At 35.3% G+C, this 19,880-nt stretch overlaps 1 protein-coding gene across 4 annotated transcripts in view; it reads right to left on the minus strand.

Moving 5' to 3' along the window:
- EFNA5 (ephrin A5) overlaps nucleotides 1–19,880 on the minus strand; it is a 352,273-nt gene that overhangs the window by 62,692 nt on the left and 269,701 nt on the right. For all 4 annotated transcript variants that reach the window (XM_069088130.1, XM_069088129.1, XM_069088128.1 and 1 more), the window contains exon 2: nucleotides 1,445–1,737. In XM_069088130.1, the coding sequence (XP_068944231.1) occupies nucleotides 1,445–1,737 (293 nt within the window). The remainder of the gene's footprint in view (nucleotides 1–1,444; nucleotides 1,738–19,880) is intronic.

The following is a 19,880-nucleotide window of genomic DNA, read 5'->3' on the forward strand; positions in this document are numbered from 1 at the left end:
ATAAATATTGAAATAATAAAACTCTCATCTCTTCATTCCCCCTTTTCACTATGTGCCAATGTATGAGCAAATGGGCCATTCTTCACGTGAAGCTGAAATTATTCTTATAAAATTTTGTTTTGAGAGGGAAAAGGGGGAAAGGAATGGAGAACACTATTCCTGTCTACACTGAATCTGACATGCCTTTACAGTGTAATTTTACACAACTTTATGCTTCTTTCAAACCAGACTTTCCATTGTTCTTCAAGTCCACACTTTTCCCTATGCCAGGAATGACAGATCCTCTCTCTACCTGTGGCAATCCTCTAATGTCCAGATAAAATGCCACCTCTTTTGTGAAGCTGTCATTGATCTCCAAGCCAAAAGTCATTCTCTGAATTCTCTCAGCATCATAAATCTTTCTTAGCTTTGTTCATATTCAAATTTGTATAAAATTGATTTATGCACTGTCTTATCTCTCTAGAAAGGCAGGTTTTCTTCTATGCAAGTTTCTTCAGGGCAGGACTAGTATCCTGCTTATCACTGCTTCTCCTCAAGATATACTACAATACTCCACACATATCAGATGTTCAATAAATATTTTTGTTTACTTTCTGGGGAAAACTCAAGTAGAAAAGACTTGGTGGGTAGTATTTCCTAATGTACATTGACTCTGCCATGGGAAAGGTTTTTTTTAATGCAATTATAATATTCTAAGTTTATTAATAAACAGAAGATCTACTCAGAAAGGGAGAAAAAGGATCACAGAAGGTTTCTTGCAAATGATAGGGAAAAAGAGAAAGTAATCTGGAGGGTTACTGGTATAAGGTTTTATTGAAAAAGTGTGAGTGCTGCTGTATATGGTCATTTACTAATCACAGGTGGGTAAACTCACTCACACTAGTTCACTTAGAAGATACTCTCTGCAGTACTTTACACTTTTTCCTGATGAAAGACACAGCTGCTCTTAATAATTATCTTCTCTCCTTGGTGCAAAGAGATTATTTATCCTAAGCCTGCTGACATTCGCAGGAGTTTTAGTTTTCTCCACTGAAAATGTAGATGATTGAAAGGATATTGCTAACACCTGCATAAGAAATTCAATGACTCCATGGTATGTAAATTTAATTATTTTCTTTTTTTCCATGTTTTTTTTAAAACATTTCTGAACCTTAGAAAATTCCTAGCAGTATCTTTTCATTTAAAAGTGGTTCAGTGGTTCACTGAACAGTCTGACACACAATTTCATAGGGCAAAAAAAAAGCTGTACCTTTAATCTAATTTGTGCTTTCAATTCGCAGCTAATGTATCTAGGGAACCTGATGTCTGCATTTACTAAGAGACATCTGTAATGCATAGAACCAAGCCCTCTGCAATTTCATGAAGCATAGGTGAAAAATTAGTCGAGATTCTTGCAGCTGTTAGGCAACATAGCAGAGATTTATCAATTTCTCCATATACTCACAGATGTAGAAATATTCCCGGCCTGGCCTGAACTCAAATCCTAGAGAGAAGGGAGTGAAGAGCTGGAATTTTTCAGAAAATTTCAGTGGTCCATTTGGAGAATGAGGTCGATTACATTCCCACCTCTTGAAACCTTTGGAGGTGTGGTCACAGGAGCTATAGCCATCAAAGTTCACCATGTATAGGACATATCGTTCTGTCTTATCTTCAGGGACTGAGTCCTCATAGTGAGGGCAAAACACATCCAAATAGTCATTAATACAGACATCGATGTGGTAGTCACCTCTCTGGAATCTAGAATAGAAAGGGAAAAGGATCAGATTATTCATAGGCAAAGAGCTGTCCATCCAGAGGTATCAATCATATTATACAGCGGAGTCACTCTGCAATAGTTAAGGGACAGAACACCACATTATGGGGGTGTTATTGCATGAGACTGTTGGGCTGTGTATAGGTATTTGTGTGTCATGATTTGAGCTACTGTGTATTCAAATCCAAGCAACCTGTTGTATTGAGGTTTCACTTTATTTACTTTATCCTATATGCAACATTAGAATTACACTTAAAGTTTTAACTGTTCAAGTTCCTGAATTAATTGTGTAGTAACTGTAGACAATTTTCAACTATCAGTATTAATGAAGGGGCAGGAAAAGAAAAAAAAAATTACGTATACAAATAAACCACTAACATCATTTTAATTCATTAACCCTATTGTCCTTCCTGTCTCATCTCTTTCTAAACTAAACTTTAAAAGTATACAAAATGTTCATCTTCCTTTTTCTAATTTACTTTCAGGGGAAAGTTTGGTGCGTAGTGAAAGGGAGAACATTAAGTACACAAATAACAATACTGAATTATTCTTAAGTCAACAAATATACATAAACATACATCATTTATGACCTACAGTATAATCAAGTCCTTCCCACCAATTAGTTGGACACTTTCTCAGAATACGCTAAGTCAAATCAACATGGGAAATGGTAGGAAGTACAATTGATAAACTCTGAAAAACTGGTTGCAATAGTGTTAAAGGTAGCACCTTTAAGATTTTATAATTTTTCAATCCAGGAAGTTGTTTTGCAGCAGCAGCTAAAAATAAACATTTTTTTTCCTGAGGGAAAATGCATTTTTAATTAAGACAAATAGGGTGACAAGCCTGGGTGGGTCACCCATATATCTGAGTACATGGATGTTCACCAAAAGAATATCTTACAGATGTTACACCATCTTGCAGAAAAGTTTTTCCAGGAAGGAAAAAGGGGCTTAAGCGGGGGGAAAGGGAGTCATATAAGGAATGAAGCCTGGTCATGAGGGCCCAGTCACTCTTGGTAATTAAAATAAAGGTTTTTAACAAAAAATGCTTCTAGCATAGAAAACCACAATGAGGCAGCACAAAGAAAAAAATATCATTTCATTTTTAGTTAGTAAATTATTCTCAAAATGAGACCTTAGAGGATTAATCATAAAAGAAAGCTGCTGTGAAGAACAACATCCTGGCTCAAAAAAAAACCACACATAACAACAACAAAACCCAGAATCTCAGAGTTGGAAGGGACTTGAAAAGGTAATTTAGTCCAACCTTCTATCCAAAGCAGGAATTTATTCTTCAATATCTAAAAGTTCAGTCCCTAGTTAAACACTTTTAGTGATTGGCAGCACAATATTTTGAGACATAAGACTGTTCCACAGTTGGGCAGATCAAATTATTATAAAGTTATTCATTGTATACAGCTGAAATATATCTCCCATGTGGTAAGAAGTATTATCATAAGTGATGACCAAAGAAGTCTGTTTCCTCTTCTCCAAGACACATCATCAAATACATAACATTATTATATTATATCACTTCTCTATGAAAAACATATTCAATTCCTCAAATTGTTCATCAAATGATATTATTTTCAAGGCTTTCACCATGGTAAGGACTTTTATCTCAACACATTCCATTTCATCAACTGCCCTCTTAAAGTATGGTGCGCAAAACTGAATATGATATGGTGTAATCAGTGCAGACTAGAGTGGAACTATTTATTAACTGTCTTGATCTAGTTCACGCACTTCTTTTTAATGCATCTTAAGATTACATGTTATCTGGGAACCAGGGTATAACACCTTTTGCCTCTGAAGTACATTAAACAGAACTAAAAATAATGACAACTACTTCCTAGAACATGTAAAAATTAGGTGTGGAGAGGAATCCATAGCAAGTAGAAGGAAAGGAAGAAAATCATAGACATAAAAGTTAACCCTTATTTTGCCCCAAACAAATCAAATGGAAGGCATATCAATGCCATACTTCCTAAATTCTATTCTCAAATGTCAGACTATTAGTTGACAGATATTACCACCATTCATCTCCTGTGGTTTTTCAGAATAATCACATTTGAGCTCAAAAGAAGTGAAAAATCATAGACTTTTACAGCTGGAAAGAAAATTAAAGATCATCTAGACTAGCACTCCCAATTTACAGAAAAGAAAACTGAGACCCTGAGATCTTAAATGATTGGCTCAAGGTCACACAAAAGTAAGTGACAAAATGAGGAATAAAACTCAAATCTCCGGATTCCAAGTTTGGCATCTCATCACATCAGTTCTTCAGTTACTAAATAACAGAGCTTATCTCTAGATCTTCCTCCTTAAAGATGCAAAACAAATGCAAAGCCCCTTCACTAGGCTGTATCTATTTCCTTGCTGCACAGATACTTTTATTTACAGCTGTCTTATGATCATTTCATTTATTATTGTCAAGATACTTTGGCAAGATGTGAGGAAAGCCCATGATGCTTTTAAAAGATTTTTAAAAAGCAATGTAACATTGTTGCCAAAGTATAAAAAGGAGACACTGCAATATTCAGCGAAAAAGATTCTGGGATATGAATCATCAGCACACAGAATAATTTGACAGTTCTGAATGAGTGCCATAGGAGAGATGCAGCACTGTCCAGATGCACTTTGTGTTATCATAATTTTTATTTATGCTCTTGATGATAATTTAAAAAATTCATTGGTGTTTTCTGTCACACATTTTTAATTCCTAGAGTCATGTATTATTGAAAATTGGAAAAGTGAAATAGCTTCTCTGAATGTTTACACCAGCCCAAGACCAAACACGATCTTCAAGAGAGGTTACAGACCCCACACTTTCACTCAGATTTCACAAACTTTCACAAGAATTCCACAGCACATATTTCGTTCTCTTCCTAATACTTATTCTGAAATTTTATCATTCTGTCATGTGACAGTTTAATCCCATTGTAGAGTTTTGCAGTTAGTTTTCATTTTTGGTGCATGTTTCTCCTCCTCCTTCATCCTGAGTGTACCTTACAATAATGAGCTTATGGTACAGTTACCAATGAGACTTCCATTTAATCACAGTTCTCAGGGTGCAGAATGAGATATATTTTGGGGGGACATGACCCATGCAGGAATTTGTCTTGTTTGACTTTGAATATTTACTATGACAGTCCTGTTCTTTTTTTCCATTGGAAGACAAGGAAAAACAAATTTTTATTCACTAGAAAAAAGTTATTTGTCTTAAAAAATAACATCTTTCTATTTAATTACCCTGCCTCAAGCCTCTCCCTAGTCCCCCTCATAGCCATCAAGATAATTTTCCTAAAGCACAGGCCTGAAAATATCATCACCTTGATCAACAAATTCAAGTGATTTCCTATTACCTCTAGGATTAAGTATAAAACCCTCTGTCTGGCATTTAGAGCTTTTCACAACCTCTTTCTCTTTATGGTCTTCTTAGACACTACCTCTCTTTCCATACAACTCTATAACCCAGAAACATATTCTACTGGCTGTTTACCCACAACACTCTACCTACTATAAACAGGCTTTTGCACTGCTTATTCCCCATACCTGAAATGTTCTCTTTTTTATCTTGGCCTCTTGAAATCTCTGGTTTTCTTCAAAACTCAGCTAAAGGACCACCTTCTACATGAAGCCTTTCCCAATTCCTTTAGCTGCTGGGCCTTTCCTCCCCACATATATTGTATCCATTTTGCATTTTTCTATATATTCTTGTACACATTTCTATATATTCCACATATCCTATGGCACTCATTCATTCATTGCCTCCATTTTGCTGTAAGTTCCTTATATCTACTTTTGTCTTTGCATCTCCAGTGTTTATCATAGTGCATGGTACATGTTGGTATTTAATAACTGCTTGCTGATCAGTGGATTGATTTTTGACTCATTACTTCCTGATGCAGGTGACCTTACTATCTTCATCGTAAACATGTGCTCTTCTGGCAGTGATACAGAGAGCTAGAGAATTTCATTTCTAAAAGAAATACTACTAAATAAAATAGATTTCAAGTTGAAGGTTTTTTATAAATAAATTATATAATATATAGTATAATAATAAATTACAAATAAAATAAATTTCCCTCCAAGTTCACCTTTTTGTTAATTACTTTCCCTTGTAGTAATTCTATTTTCATTCCAAATTTATTAGCTAAAGCCAAAAATATTGACATTTTTCCAGTGAAAAGGAAAGATATGGTGACAAATTTAGAATGCACTGTACTAGGGCCTTCAAGATGCAAGGTGCACAGTGGACAGAGGGCTGGTCTTTCAGTTAGAAATACCAGTAATCAAGTCTTGTATCTGAGAGATTCTATATAGGTGACCATGGTAAAATCCTCAAACTCACAGTGCTCTAAAGCAATGGAATGGGATCAGGGGGATGCTTACAGATAAACAGTCCATGGTGACTAGGCCATGGGGGTACTAGGCTCAATAATCCTATTATAGTGGAACTAAATGATAACTTTATTATTCTGAAAAGAAAGAGAAATGACATTTGCTGTGTTCAAAGGCTAAGTAAGCAGTTGATTAGCTACTGATGTTTCTAACCTTAGGATACTTTTCCAATTCTCCCTCCAACCCCTACCTCCACTATCAAATCACCCAATATCAAAACTAAATCCAGAATGAATGGATTTGACACAGTCTTTTTTTACTCTTCCTATTAATTTACAGTTTAATATTAGAATATGACTTCTTTCTTTAAACAAAATAATATCAGCTTCACTTTAAACAAGTGTATAGTCAAAACTGCAATAAAAGTAAGGAAGAATAGAATATATTTGCAAATATGTTTTGTGGGAATATGTGAAAAGTAGCAGTCCTTGTTTGTAACAAAACAAGCTTCCTCCTCTTTCCCTTCTGCTACTCCTGTCTACACAGAATGTAAACCTTATGCTTCCCTAAAGTCTCTCTCACAACAGATGTTCTTTTTGTGGTCCTCAAGCAATTACAGTAGAAATTGCACATCTTCAAGGGAAGTAGAGCAATATGAGAAATATTAACACCCGTAACATTCCTAAAATATCTTTCTTTTGTTCACTTTTGCCCTCCTTTCAAAACACACACACATGCAAAAATATACTATTATCTGACATACACACATACAGTAAACAACTTTACATATATATATATACATATATATATATTCTCATTTGATCCTCACAGCAAACCTTAAGTGTTACCCAATATCATTATTATTGGATATTGTCAATATTATCACATCCATTTTAGTAATGAGGAAACTGGGAATTGGAGAGGTTAAGTGATTTGCTTTGAATCACACAAAAAATAATTGCTAAAAGAGACAGAATTTGAATCCATATCTTTCTTGATTTGGGGCTCAGCACTCTGCCCTTATATCATACATCTAATCTTTTAACTGCACAGTAGTTGAGGTTTTCTTAAGGATACCATTGAAATTTTCATTACGACAAAGAATACTAATAGTAAGTAATGCTAAGAGGTAGTATGAGCAAGGACCATTAGATATGTCGAGTTGTTTCAATTCAGTTGTTTCTATCACTAGCATACTCCAGGAAAACTCTTACTTTTATGAATACAAAATAGTTGGTACTTTTTAGAAAAATCTCAGTAGTAAATTGTAATGATGTCACCTCCTTATCTTCTGTCAGAAGTGCAATTAGTTGACAGTCACTCCAACCCCAAATTCAACACCCTACTCCTCCCCAAATACATTAAGTACAGAGAAACACAAGACAACTGTCAAAATATTTTGAACCTAATTTTGTTGCTCTGTTTATACATTAATGCAAATTCAAATACTCTCGACCCTTTTTTTTTTGGTAATTCCAAATTCTGATCATGAAAGCCTTGACTTGAATTCAGTAACTGTAGATCATTGAAATAAGACATATTTCACTTGATTAGATGTTTAGAAAGTAATAATGGCTTTGTATGTTGGCCCAGCTCTGGTTTTTTTTTATTTAAAAAAAATTCAACATAAAATCCTATTTCGAAAAATGCCATAACTGACACTAATTGCCCATTATCATAATGACAGATTTAAAAACTAAAATATTTGTATTGTTGCTTTATGTAGTCAAATCATATTAGTCATAATGTGCTTGTGTAAGTGTACATCACAAGAACAGCACATATCTTAAAAGAGGATGCATTAAATGTTTCCTCTTCTAGTGTCTTGCTTTCACTCATATGAAGTTTATTTTTTTTTATCTCCAAAGTAAACAGAAATAACATGGCAGACCCTAACACGAGTTTCAGTGGAGGTATAGGAAGCTCTATAATTGGTTCTAAACAGCTTAGATCAGGCTAAGGCAGAGAGTGAATTCTTGGCTTTTAAAAATGTGTCAATATCAAAAGCTTAACCATGATTGCACAAAACCAACAAACACAAATAACTCTAAATGTTTGGGTTTTTTTCCCAAAGAAAAAATAATTAACATTTGGGGACATAATACATTTTATTATAGCGGCCTCTTCCACAATGACAAAAAAAAGTTTCCAGAATCTACTGAGTGATGCCTTCCCTGACAAAACTGCATCATCACCCTTCTTCAAGCATTGCATTTAGTAATATATTTAACACTGCACCTGTCATGGAAACCCAGATTCATAGAATAAGATGTAGAAAAGATCAAAGAGGTTATCCAATCCATTAGGTAAGGGTTGGATTAAGTCAAATGATTCTGTTCAAGAAATGTCAGCCTCAATCAAATAAGCCACCTGCCAAAATGATTTTCCCATTGCCTTTGTGTATCCTATAAGGAGAGGAGTCCTCAGTCTAGGTTCTGTTTCGTAATAACAATAGCAACATTAACAACAACAAATCTCCTTCACACAAAAACAATTCTGAAGAATAATAATTTAATAATTCTTAAGTGCTTTAGCAATGCATAAATACAAAATGAAGTGTTTATTATGGACAATTCATGATGAACATTGCTATCTCAAACTCTTCACTTGGCATACATAAATAAGTGATAAAACGATGTAATGTGCCTATGACTCAGAAACTCATGGTATCAGCCCCAAATGTGTCAAAACTTTGCTGGGTAAACATGAGGAAATCAGTTGTCTCCAAACCTCAGTTTCTTTGTCTGAAAAAAATGGAGATAACTCTACAGGACTGCTATAAAGTTCAAGTTTAGTAATATTTATGAAGTACTTTGTAACTATAGAGCAATAATTAAATTATTATGCCAAATACATAATAGTATTGAGTTGTTTTGGACCAGCTATTGTTTAAAATCATAAAAATAACACTTAAACCATAGTTTTGAAAGTGGAGAGAAAAAAACTTCTAAATAATCTGATTTTATGACATCTCTTCTCCCTTTGGTCTTCATTACCACAAAGCAAATATATCCTCAGCAAGAATTCTTTGATGGGACTCAGCAAAGAAATAAATTTTCATAACCACATTGCAAATGTAATAAAGTTATCTGTGCTTTGACACAAAAATAAGAAAACAGCAATATTTCAAAAGAAAAACTAGTAATAACTAGTGTCTTTCTATATTGAAACAGCATAAATTGGTAGGACATGATAGCCTTATAAGTGAAGGTCAAGAAAAGGAGACAAAAGCATCTTGATTTCAAAGAAGAAAAACAACCATCACAACTGCTATTCTAGAAGTGCTTTTAAAAAAATAATTATGCCTAGACTAGGAGACAACTTAAGTACCTAAGGCAGAGTGAAAGTTCTTCTCTTGTCATTAAGTCCTCTATTCAATTACCATTTATTGGGATAATTAAACACTGGAAAGTGATGCCAGGCTAATTGTTAGATTATGATAATTACATGTCTTTGCTATGCTACAGCTGATCAAAATAAGATGTGGTCCCATGCAGTTAGCTAAAGCTGCTATGTAATCGTCAGACTTCTAGAGAAAGCCTACTCATTTATTACTAGTTCATTACAAATCAGGCAGAGAAGCTTATTATTTGTAATGTTTCTTTATTTTTTTCCCCCAATACAATCTGCTGGAATAAAACTCCCAAAAGGTTAAGCACAAATTTTTGCTTCTGACTGGCTCACTTCCATCACAATTACACAGCCGAGTAGCATCAGGCTCCTCTGAGAAGGTTCATTGGACTGCTTCAGAATACCAGCAGCCACCTATCACGTTGGCAGGAAGACCTGAGGCCTCTGTCAACTGTGAAATATGTCACAGACAATCACATACAGGGACAATTAATCCTTTGACATTCTAGACCAGTAAATCTTGCTCTAAGGCTAATCAAACTCTTTAGTTCTGGCCTTTATTGCTCCAATATGGAATATTCCCTAAGGTTCTGCTAACAACATTTTTAGGAAATTTTAATAGCCCTAGATCAATTGTGTGCCTTCCCAATCTAGGAATTCAGGTTCCTGTTTGAAAATCTAGGACCAGGTTAGGGATCTGATTTTTGAGAGGGACATTCCAGTGTCAATCTTTGGGGAATGAATGAAAACCAATCCATTCTCCCTTGGAACTTTGGCATCAGGGATGACTGACCTTCTTGGGGTCATGGCCAAAAGCAGGGAAAACATTCATCCTCATTCTCATGATGGGAGCTCTGAATTATCCTCAAGAACATTTGACCTACAACATGATCACGACTGGGCATTTCCCATTACTTTTCCTACAATGTTAAGCAAAATAAGATTTTTATGGGCTCTGCCAAGAGGCAAAAGTGGAAGTTATAGAGACTTCTTTGAGCTAAGTAATAGGGTCCAAAGAGCTTTTAGAATTGTCTATATTTATGACATTTCTTATAGGCTTATGGTACAATTCATTTTCAACCTGTAATTTAGTTCTCTTTTAAGTCCCCCACAAACACTTTTTTAAAGAATAATGGTATCTCTGAAGGTGAAGAGTTGTGATTATTACCAATTGCATTCAACCAAATCAATTAAGTTCAACCAACTTAAATCCTCAATGGGAAAAGAGGCAAATGACAGGTGGTAAAGTAATGATGGAGGAAGGAAGGAAGAAAAGAGGTAAGATATGAGGTTGCAGTTCCTTAGACAGAACTCAATAAACATTTGTTAATTTGAATGTTAGAGCAGGATGGTGAGGTGGGTGAGGGGGAAGAACTGCATTTTTCTAAATAAGGATATTAACTCTTTCTAACACTGAAATTAATTCACAACACTGAGACAACTATGTATTATCACTCACGTACTCTGTTATCTTACAAATTTGGCAAGGCTTTCACCCAGGAGATAAAATGAAAAGAGTTATAGAAAAGTCACATGGTCTTCTTTACCTTTCTTTCACCCTGACAAAAAGAATAGATTATGCTACTATTCTCCAAAAATAATATTCAAGTGCATCCTGATGTGATGTCAGAACAGTGCTTGAACAGCTTTATTTTATACTAGTATATGTGAATCTATGATTTCAAGCCTCTGACTTGATATTCAAAACAGGAGAGGCACTTCAGAATAATACATAAAAAAGGTTTGTACCACTTAGTTCCTCCCCACATTCATTACAATGATGTTCATTCATATAAATGGGTCCTATATTTGCTTTCATAGGCTGTATCACAGAAAGTTAGAGGCAAGAAAAATGTAACCATAAAAATAACCCCCCAAACTAATTGCTCTTCCCTGAGGAAACATAAGGAGGAAGGAGAAACTTTTTTTTTAATCAACATTTATTTCCCATAGATAAATCTGGGCACTTAAAGGATGTTCAAGTACTATAATGTCTTTACCAACTTAAATACTTGTGGTTTTTGGTGGCAGAAAACATTTTCTTCTTTCTTTAAAATAAACTCCACTATCCCAACATCTATGTTTGGAATGGGATTGCAGTTCAAAGTAAATACACATGACCTTCTTGATCTTTAAAAAATTTCGTTCTGCTTTCCTCTCTGAAGGAAAGCACTTGTCTAGTCTGCAGGGTTTCAGGGGCACAGTTGTACCAGGACATGTAGATGATAAACTAAGAGGGCGATAAAGGGCACCTCCATGCTGTGGGACATGTCATGTCATTGATCCTCAAGAGAACAAGCTTATCCTTGGTTTCTTGCAATATCAGTACCTTGAATCCCTGTTACTGCAGCTACTATCTCTGTACAGATTTTTCGTGGCTTTGGGAAGTTAACTTTCTAAGTTAGTCCATACTGGTAAAGGAAGAAGAAAATATTGTGTTGAAGGAATTATTTTATTTTTTTGACTAAATTTTAATGCTGACTGATCTTGGTCAAAAAATTGTGGCATGTTACTCCAAAAAGGACATGAAAATCAGCCTGGGATTCAAAATAAAATCTGTAATTCATCTCAGAAATAATAACATCTGTGATGATATCTTTTTGCTAGATTTATTTATGGAGTGTGTTCATAGAACCTTAAATTATTATTTAAATTCAAATAAATAAATTCAAAACAAATATTGATTTTTAAATCAAGGGGGAAATTACATTTGCAGATCTAGAATAGGAAGTGCATCTTTCAGCAAGGTTCCTGGAATGCTAATGTACAAGTTAATTTAATATTCCCATTAAAACACTCTCAATTGCTCTCACTAAAGGAATATAACATCTGGGTCATGTTTCTGTAAAGATTCACAGCAAGAGTCAAGTCACACCCGTGTGTCCTAGACATTAGCAGAAAAATTTACATCTTTCATACACACATGCATATTAAACAATAAAACAGGGCTATCTAGTAACATGTTACTCATGTGTCTAACCTGGAAGACACTGTCTATGGGGTTTGACAGAATGCAGATCCATGACTGGTGTTAATTCTGCCATGAGGCATATACTGATATACATTAATAGATTAGGAGAGGGGCTCAGACACTCAGCACCTACCCAGAAACACCTGGCCGTGTAACCTTGAGCAAGTTACTTAACCCCAATTGCTTAGGGGCAGCCAGGTGGCTCAGCGAGTAAGAGCACCGGTTCCAGTGTCGGGATGACCTGGATCAAATCCCGGCCTCGGATACTCAGCACCACACCCAGAAATAACTGGCCGTGTAACCTTGAGCAAGTTACTTAACCCCGATTGCTTAAAAAAAAAAAAAATAGATTAGGAGAACTATTTCCCATCTTGCCAGTTCAGTTGTGTAATGAGTAGAGTATGAGTCTTGGAGTCAAGCAGACCCGAGTTCAAATCCTGCCTCAAATACTTTCTGGTTATATATACCTCTATCAGCCTCAGTTTCCTCCTCTGTAGAAATGGGATAATAATAGCATCTACCTCCTGAGAATGATGTGAGAAACATTAAAGGGCTACATAAATATTAGTTAATATTGTTATCGTCAACATCTCATCATCCCTAATATTTTGGCATTCTGTATGTATAGAAAGAAAAAGAACACTAACTTAACAGGAGTAGAAGCACTCACCAATTTGATTAGAATGAGCAATAGGGCACATGGAAGCATAGAGAACAGGTTTGGGAATCTACCTGTAATGTACAATTGAAAAAAAAAACCTAGAGAGTCTTCATCTGAAAGCACTACACTAGTGGGAGATACCCTAAAGCGGATAGTGGATCAAGTGACAAAATATGGACCAGAATAAAGAGAAATCACAAACGGAAATTTCTATCATAAAATTACTGTGCTATAAACAGATATTTATACCATGTAAAGTAGAGGTATTATCTCATCAGCAACTTAATTTCAAGCATAAAGAATTTCTTGGGGAAGCATCACCATTTAAGTTGGAGCAGGTTTATGTCTATTTTCAATTAATGCCTGTAAAATTCTCAGAAACATTTGAAAGTACTGGGAAAACATGAACTATTGCTGCTGTCAGAAATCAGGACATTTCAAAATTCACATTCTGTGTGAACAATTGTTTTGATTCCAATGACTAGAAAAGAATTTATAGGACAACTGAACACTAGATATATCTCTCCTATTCTTTTTTTTTTTTTGCTTTTTTGGAGGGAGATTGGGGTTAAGTACCTTGCCCAAGGTCACAAGGCTAGTTTTGTGTTGTGTGTATTAAGTGTCTGAGGCCGGATCTAAACCCAGGTCCTCCTGACTCAGGGGCTGGCGTTCTACTCACTGTGCCACCTAGCCGCCCCCTCTCCTATTCTTTTTAATGGCAAACTACACTCTTCTTTCTCCAAGCACTCACTGAATTGAAAAATGGAATGTACATCATTAAATTAGCAGTTGTTTATTATTTATCTACTGCATCCATGAACTTTTATAAACACAAACTTAAAGCAATCTGGATTCAAAATAAAATTTTTGTCACTCTTGTCAATAGAATTAAAATCAAAATTTCTCACTAAAAAAAAGATAGCTTATTTATTTTGTATTCCTAAACATTACAACCATTTTCCAGCTGTAATTACAGATTTGCTGTTTACAGCATGAATTACTCAAGCTTGCCAAAGATAGATGACAGGGGACCTATATAAAGGGAGTTTCCTAAGGTCTCTGTACTTTGACAAATTTCATGAGCCATAATTCTGAGTCAGAAACCCTGGGATCTCTTACTATCTGTATGATGTTGTGTAAGTCATATCACTTCCCCATCTTTCAGTTTCCTCAGTCTCTAAGATGTCTTCCAACTATAAATCTATGTTCCAGTAGTATAGTTGAATAAAAATTCTACATATTAAGAGGCTGTCAATTTTAGGGCATTTAATATTATTGAGGGAGTGTTTTTTTTCTTCTCAATCTCATGAAAAAGGGAAAAATATAAGCAATTTAGTTCATGTTTCCATATTTAAAAAAAAATTCTAGCTGATTATGTTACTGGTTGTCTATAGCATTAGTTATAAATGAAAATTTCTGGTTCAATACTATTTTTATTGTCTAATGCAACAATGGTATAACATAAAGATAAAATACTGATTGTAGTTTACTATAAAGGGAGAATTAAAATATGGCCTATTTTAAAAATATACAAAGAAACTATAAAGACACTAAAAGTACATACTTGAGGGCATTTTCTTTATTCATCTTTACCCTCTGGATTAAGAGAAATTTTGTATCAACAAAGAGACAAGTGTTTTCTTCTCTAATTTGTAATGAAAAGCTGTATATGTAGTATAGTTTCTGGAATAGAATTTCTTCAGGGTTTACAAAAAAAAAATGTGATAGGCTCTCCAGTTACTATAAAAGTCAACTATGTGACTTTTACAAACATTTCCTTTAGATGCTCTAACTTGAAATCCTAGAGATCCCTCTAATATGAAATACCACCAAAGATCCAAGTTCTTCTAAATCTATAAATCATTCCTCAGCACTGCCACAAACTTTGGTGACCTTGGGCAAGTCATCTCCCTTTCTTTGGACCTCAATTTCCTAATTTGTAAAATGAGAGGAGTAAGCTGTCTGTTCTGTGAGGACTCTTCTACCTCTAATAATCTGTGGGTTTGTGTATGTTCTTTTTTAAGACTGTACCATCCACTATAAATATCACATTGGACCTTGTAATAAAACTGTTCTTTAAACACAATAAAATTAAAAACAGAAATACAATTTGAGACTAAAAATGTAAATCATACAAATAACTATAGCTGATACAGCTAGAAAAAAAGTCTTTCATAACTTTGTTTTTTACAATGCTTCTAGCTTGAATTTTAAAATTTCCATTCTTTTCAAATCTAGCCTTGATCTATAAATTAGTAATAATCCTATAGGTGTGTATAGGTGTATCAAGGTTGAATTAACCTGTAGGTGCCATCATACGGTGCATGCTCAGAGCTGTCTCTTTTTCCTCCCCTTCCCATTCCAGTTAAACATAGCTTGCTTCCAGAAATATGGTGGCCTAGTGCTAAGAGAACTCAGTGTTTTGAAATGCTGTGGCACGCCTTGAGTGACTCTTCAGTTCTCCCCCCACTCTATAACAATAGTATCAGAATAGACAGAATGCTGAGCAAGGTAAAATAAACAACTTTCAGCTTTGTCTAGTGCTTTCATTTTCACTTGTGGCAGGCAGTGTGCCCCGTCCCTAGACCCTCAATGAAGGGGGTTAGGAGGAATGTGTGGAGCTCTTTACCAACACCATTTCTCCTCCTATATGGAGCAAAGACTCAACTAGGCAAACTGGCCCTAGTTGCCTTTTCCACTTTGTGTTTCCTTTCCTAGGTAGGTGATCAAACATCATTCTTGGGCTGGATATGTCTTATGCCTGAAGAAAACCACGTGAAAACAAGAAGTTCAGAGGATTTAGGTCCCAGTGAATTAGAGCTGGCTCACAGAGGAAGTTTCTGTATCAGAAAGGATGACCACCAAAAAAAAGAATTAACCCCAGCCTGGCCAGTCTATTTACCATCAGATATGCACCACATGTTGCTCAGACAGTGCAGAGCCAAGATGAAATATAAAATGCCTAATTAGAAGTTCTACAAATTGCTTTGTCAGTATGTTGTAAGACTTAATGTCTTATGTCATTCTGTTAAGGCATGATGTCTTTTATGTTTAGAATTTCTTTACAGGAATAAATTGCTTGTTTCATGCCTGATGCATATTGCACATGAAGTATGCTTTTGCTCCCTTTTGGGGAGCAAACCTATATGTGAGACATAATGTAAACTATAAACAAAATAATCTGCAGGATAAAAGGGGTTTAACAAGCTGAAGAGTATAAAAAAGGGAGCAAACTCATCTCATTAGAAGTAGTCTCCCCTAAGAAAGAACACAGTACAACTCCATAACTGGGTCCAGAAAGTGCCATGGTACCTCAGTCCCTGGAGGGTCCCACTGTGGATCCTCAAAGTTACAAATGAATTTGTGCCTGTGGGCTATCTTCCCATATTGCTTTTACAATGACTTAAGAGCATTTTTTTGTTGTTGTTGAAAGAATTCTTTAAATGGGTGACATGTTCTGATATCAGTGTCTGCTTGCTTATTAGTATTAAACTTCTGCAAACAGATAATTGATTTAATTCTTGATTATAATAACTATAAGAAAGGTGCAGTGCATAGGTGTACTGCAGGTGCTCTGGCATTGGCCCTGAAGTCAGGAGGACCTGAATTCAAAGCCTGCCTCAGACACATCACTTACTAGCTGTGTAACCTTGGGCAAGTCACTTAATCCCCACTAGCCTCCTGCCTCCCCCCCTACAAAAAAACAAGAAAAAAAAAAACCCAAAAACTATAACAATATTTTAAGGATCTGTGATCTGATTAGTATGGATAACCCCCAGTATGAGATCTTCCTTCAACCAACACAGATCACAATGTCTGTGACTTAATAGATTAGTCCTAGAGAGTTGTCTGAAACACATAGATGCCAAACGACTTGCTCAGTAACACAGGTAGTAATTGTTAGATAGGATTTGAACCCATCTTCCTGATAACAAACTCAGCATTCTCTCCTCTACACAGTACTGTTTCTAATAAATCATAAAAGAACTGATATAAAATACTGCAAAGACTATAGACTACAAGAAAAACCAATATCATCAAAGAATAAAAGCAAACATTATTATATTAAAGTATTATGTAAGATACCTTTTCAAAAATCTTAGACCTCTTTGTTGAAGAGTACAAGTAAAGCCATTGGAGCATTAGAACTTCTGTTGCTATCATCTCCTAAGACATTTATGTCCAAACACAAAAAATGAAAGGTAGTTCAAGTTTGAGTCCCACTGGTTTTCTTTCACAGGTGCAAAACTTGGTTGGTAATGAAGAGAAACTTGGAAACCATATATATTTGTCACCCAGAAATCTCTAAAGATGTGAGGAGTTAGCTCAAGATATCCATTCCCGTGAAAAACCTAGCATTCATGCAGAAGATTTGAATCATTTGATATTAGTTACTCATTGAAAAGTGAGAAAATCTGAGTAAAAACTCTGATTTTTATCCTTAATTCTCTAAGCTCTTTTAGCATACATGGTTTATAAAATTAGGAACTACCTGGAGGCATCCAGGAAACTGAAATGATTAAAGATATTTCAGCTTTTTGCGTATTTTTCAGGTTCTATAGGACATAGCAAATTATTGAAAGGAACTATGATAGAGAATAAAATACAAAATGTTGTTGAAACAATTAATATATGGATTTTAATTCTGGAAAAGTGGTCTTTTCTGACCACAAAAATGATAAATTACAATTCATTGAAAATATCCCCCAAAAAGAAAATATTCAATTCTTTTCTATATCTTAATGATCTTTAGAAATGTTCCTGATTTCAACCTGTCATCTACCATGCTACTTTTTCCACACTGGAATTAAACTATGGAACAAGAGCTGATTATGTAGTAAGACTTCAGGGATGCCAAAAGGTCAACCTTACCAAAAAATCTTATTGTGCTACTTGTATTTCAGTTCTCAAAGGCTTTTTACATTTTAAGTGGGTTAACACATTATCATACTGGGAAGAGAAATGGCTAGATGGCATTATATGATTTATCTATTTGACAAATTGTTCTAAGTTAACTCATCTGCTCTCTCTTGTCATCTAATACTACCCAATCACAGGAAAAGGAATCTTTGATATCGAAGAGATGACCTATGGAACAAAATACCGTTGGGGACAGAGAACAAGAGAACCATTGTGGAAGCCCCCAAGCAGCCTAATAACAATCCTAGGCATTTTATGTTTTGAATGAGGAAGTAGAAAAATTAAAACAAACTGGCAATTTCAACATTTTGATTAGGGTGTTCTACTCTTATGTGTTGCAGCATAAAGATATCAGCAAAACTTCTATAAATAAACAAGCCCATTCAAGTTGACATTTTGCTTTGTGTAATGGGGAGGTCTGGCACATACGTAGAGCACCTGGGATGGTGTCTCAACACAAGCAGAGTAAAGGAAGCCTCCTTCTGAGAGAACTGTATTGACAAAGGAAGTAACTTGGAGAGAGAGATTGTGACCATTTGTAGACTTTTTGAAACAAGTTCTAGCTAGCTTGCGCTGTGTTGAAGAAGTCTTTGGCTACACAGCCATTCAAAAAAGGCCTTTTAGTTTCATCTAAAATCACTTTGCCTCATTTGCTTCTGGAAGATCTTGGTGACTCCTTCACTCAGAATGGAGTAGAATGGAGTGGAGTGTCCAAGCTTGGGTTGTCTGAAAAGACTAGAGAGAAATCTACAGGAAACTGGGAGCCTGAGCTTAGACCAAGTGTTGCAATCAGCTCATCCCTGAGAAGCAAGGAGCAATCTATAGGAGCACTTTGGGTTGCCTGGCAGCAGAAACTTAAATGAAGCTATTTCTGGCACCCTTGAGTGTGAAATTGGTAGGGCCAATGCTAGATAGGAACCAAGATAAGTTAAGCCTAGTCCTCCTGAAAGATCCAGGTGGTGCAAGACAGAGCATACTCCAGAAGTGTGGAGGGAAATGTTCATATGTTTCTCCTAGCTACGTCTTGGAATTAAATAGCCTTCTGTAAAAACTGATTGACATTAACCAATTAAAGAAGAACAGAGTCAAAGGGGGGCTCAAGATTATGGCAGTAGAAGAAAAAGCTGCTTTAATCCCCTCAGGATAAAAAGGTACTGTGAGGGGAAATACAGTCCATTTGTCTTTGAGAAGTGAGCTAGAGTACACACTAGATTTATATTTCAGTTCAAGAATACAGCATTGTGGATAGATTAAACTATACAACATTTGCCCACTAGTTAAAAGAATCATATATTTATGACATCACATCAAATAACATTAAGCCCCTAGTGGGGAAGAAATTTTCCATGCCCTTTTCTGACACCCCTGAGTACTGTACACATAGCAGTAACATAATAAATCGTTGTTGATTATGTTGAGTATGAACTATGTGTTTGAATAATACTCACTCCGCTTAATGGCATTGTATATAATTCTTCATTTTCCCCCATAGTGCATGAAAAAATTACTTACATTTGTAGGGCTTTAGTTTTCAAAGCACTTTTAAATATCATCTCTCATCCTAGAGTAGAGTCTGTTCATAATAGTGATTAATCATGATTCAGGATGCATTACCTCCAACTTTGTTTATCCCAACACCTTCTTGTCTCCTCATCCTATGTGATTCTTGACCATATCTTTATAGAAATCAGTTAAGGAAATCTATTTAAATGTCTAGAGACCTTTCCTCAAGCATAGATACCAGTGCAGCACATAGACTGTCCATTATAAAACACCAAATTCAGAGTTGGAAAGGAACTCAGAGATAATTTAGACCATTCCTTTCATTTTATAAATGAGAAAGCAGATGTAGAGGGTATTCCTTTAAATATGTGACTG

Source organism: Petaurus breviceps, unplaced genomic scaffold (genome assembly GCF_028583685.1).
Source record: "Petaurus breviceps papuanus isolate PSGF00001 unplaced genomic scaffold, PetGlider_PUasm1.0 184, whole genome shotgun sequence".
NCBI lineage: Eukaryota > Metazoa > Chordata > Mammalia > Diprotodontia > Petauridae > Petaurus > Petaurus breviceps.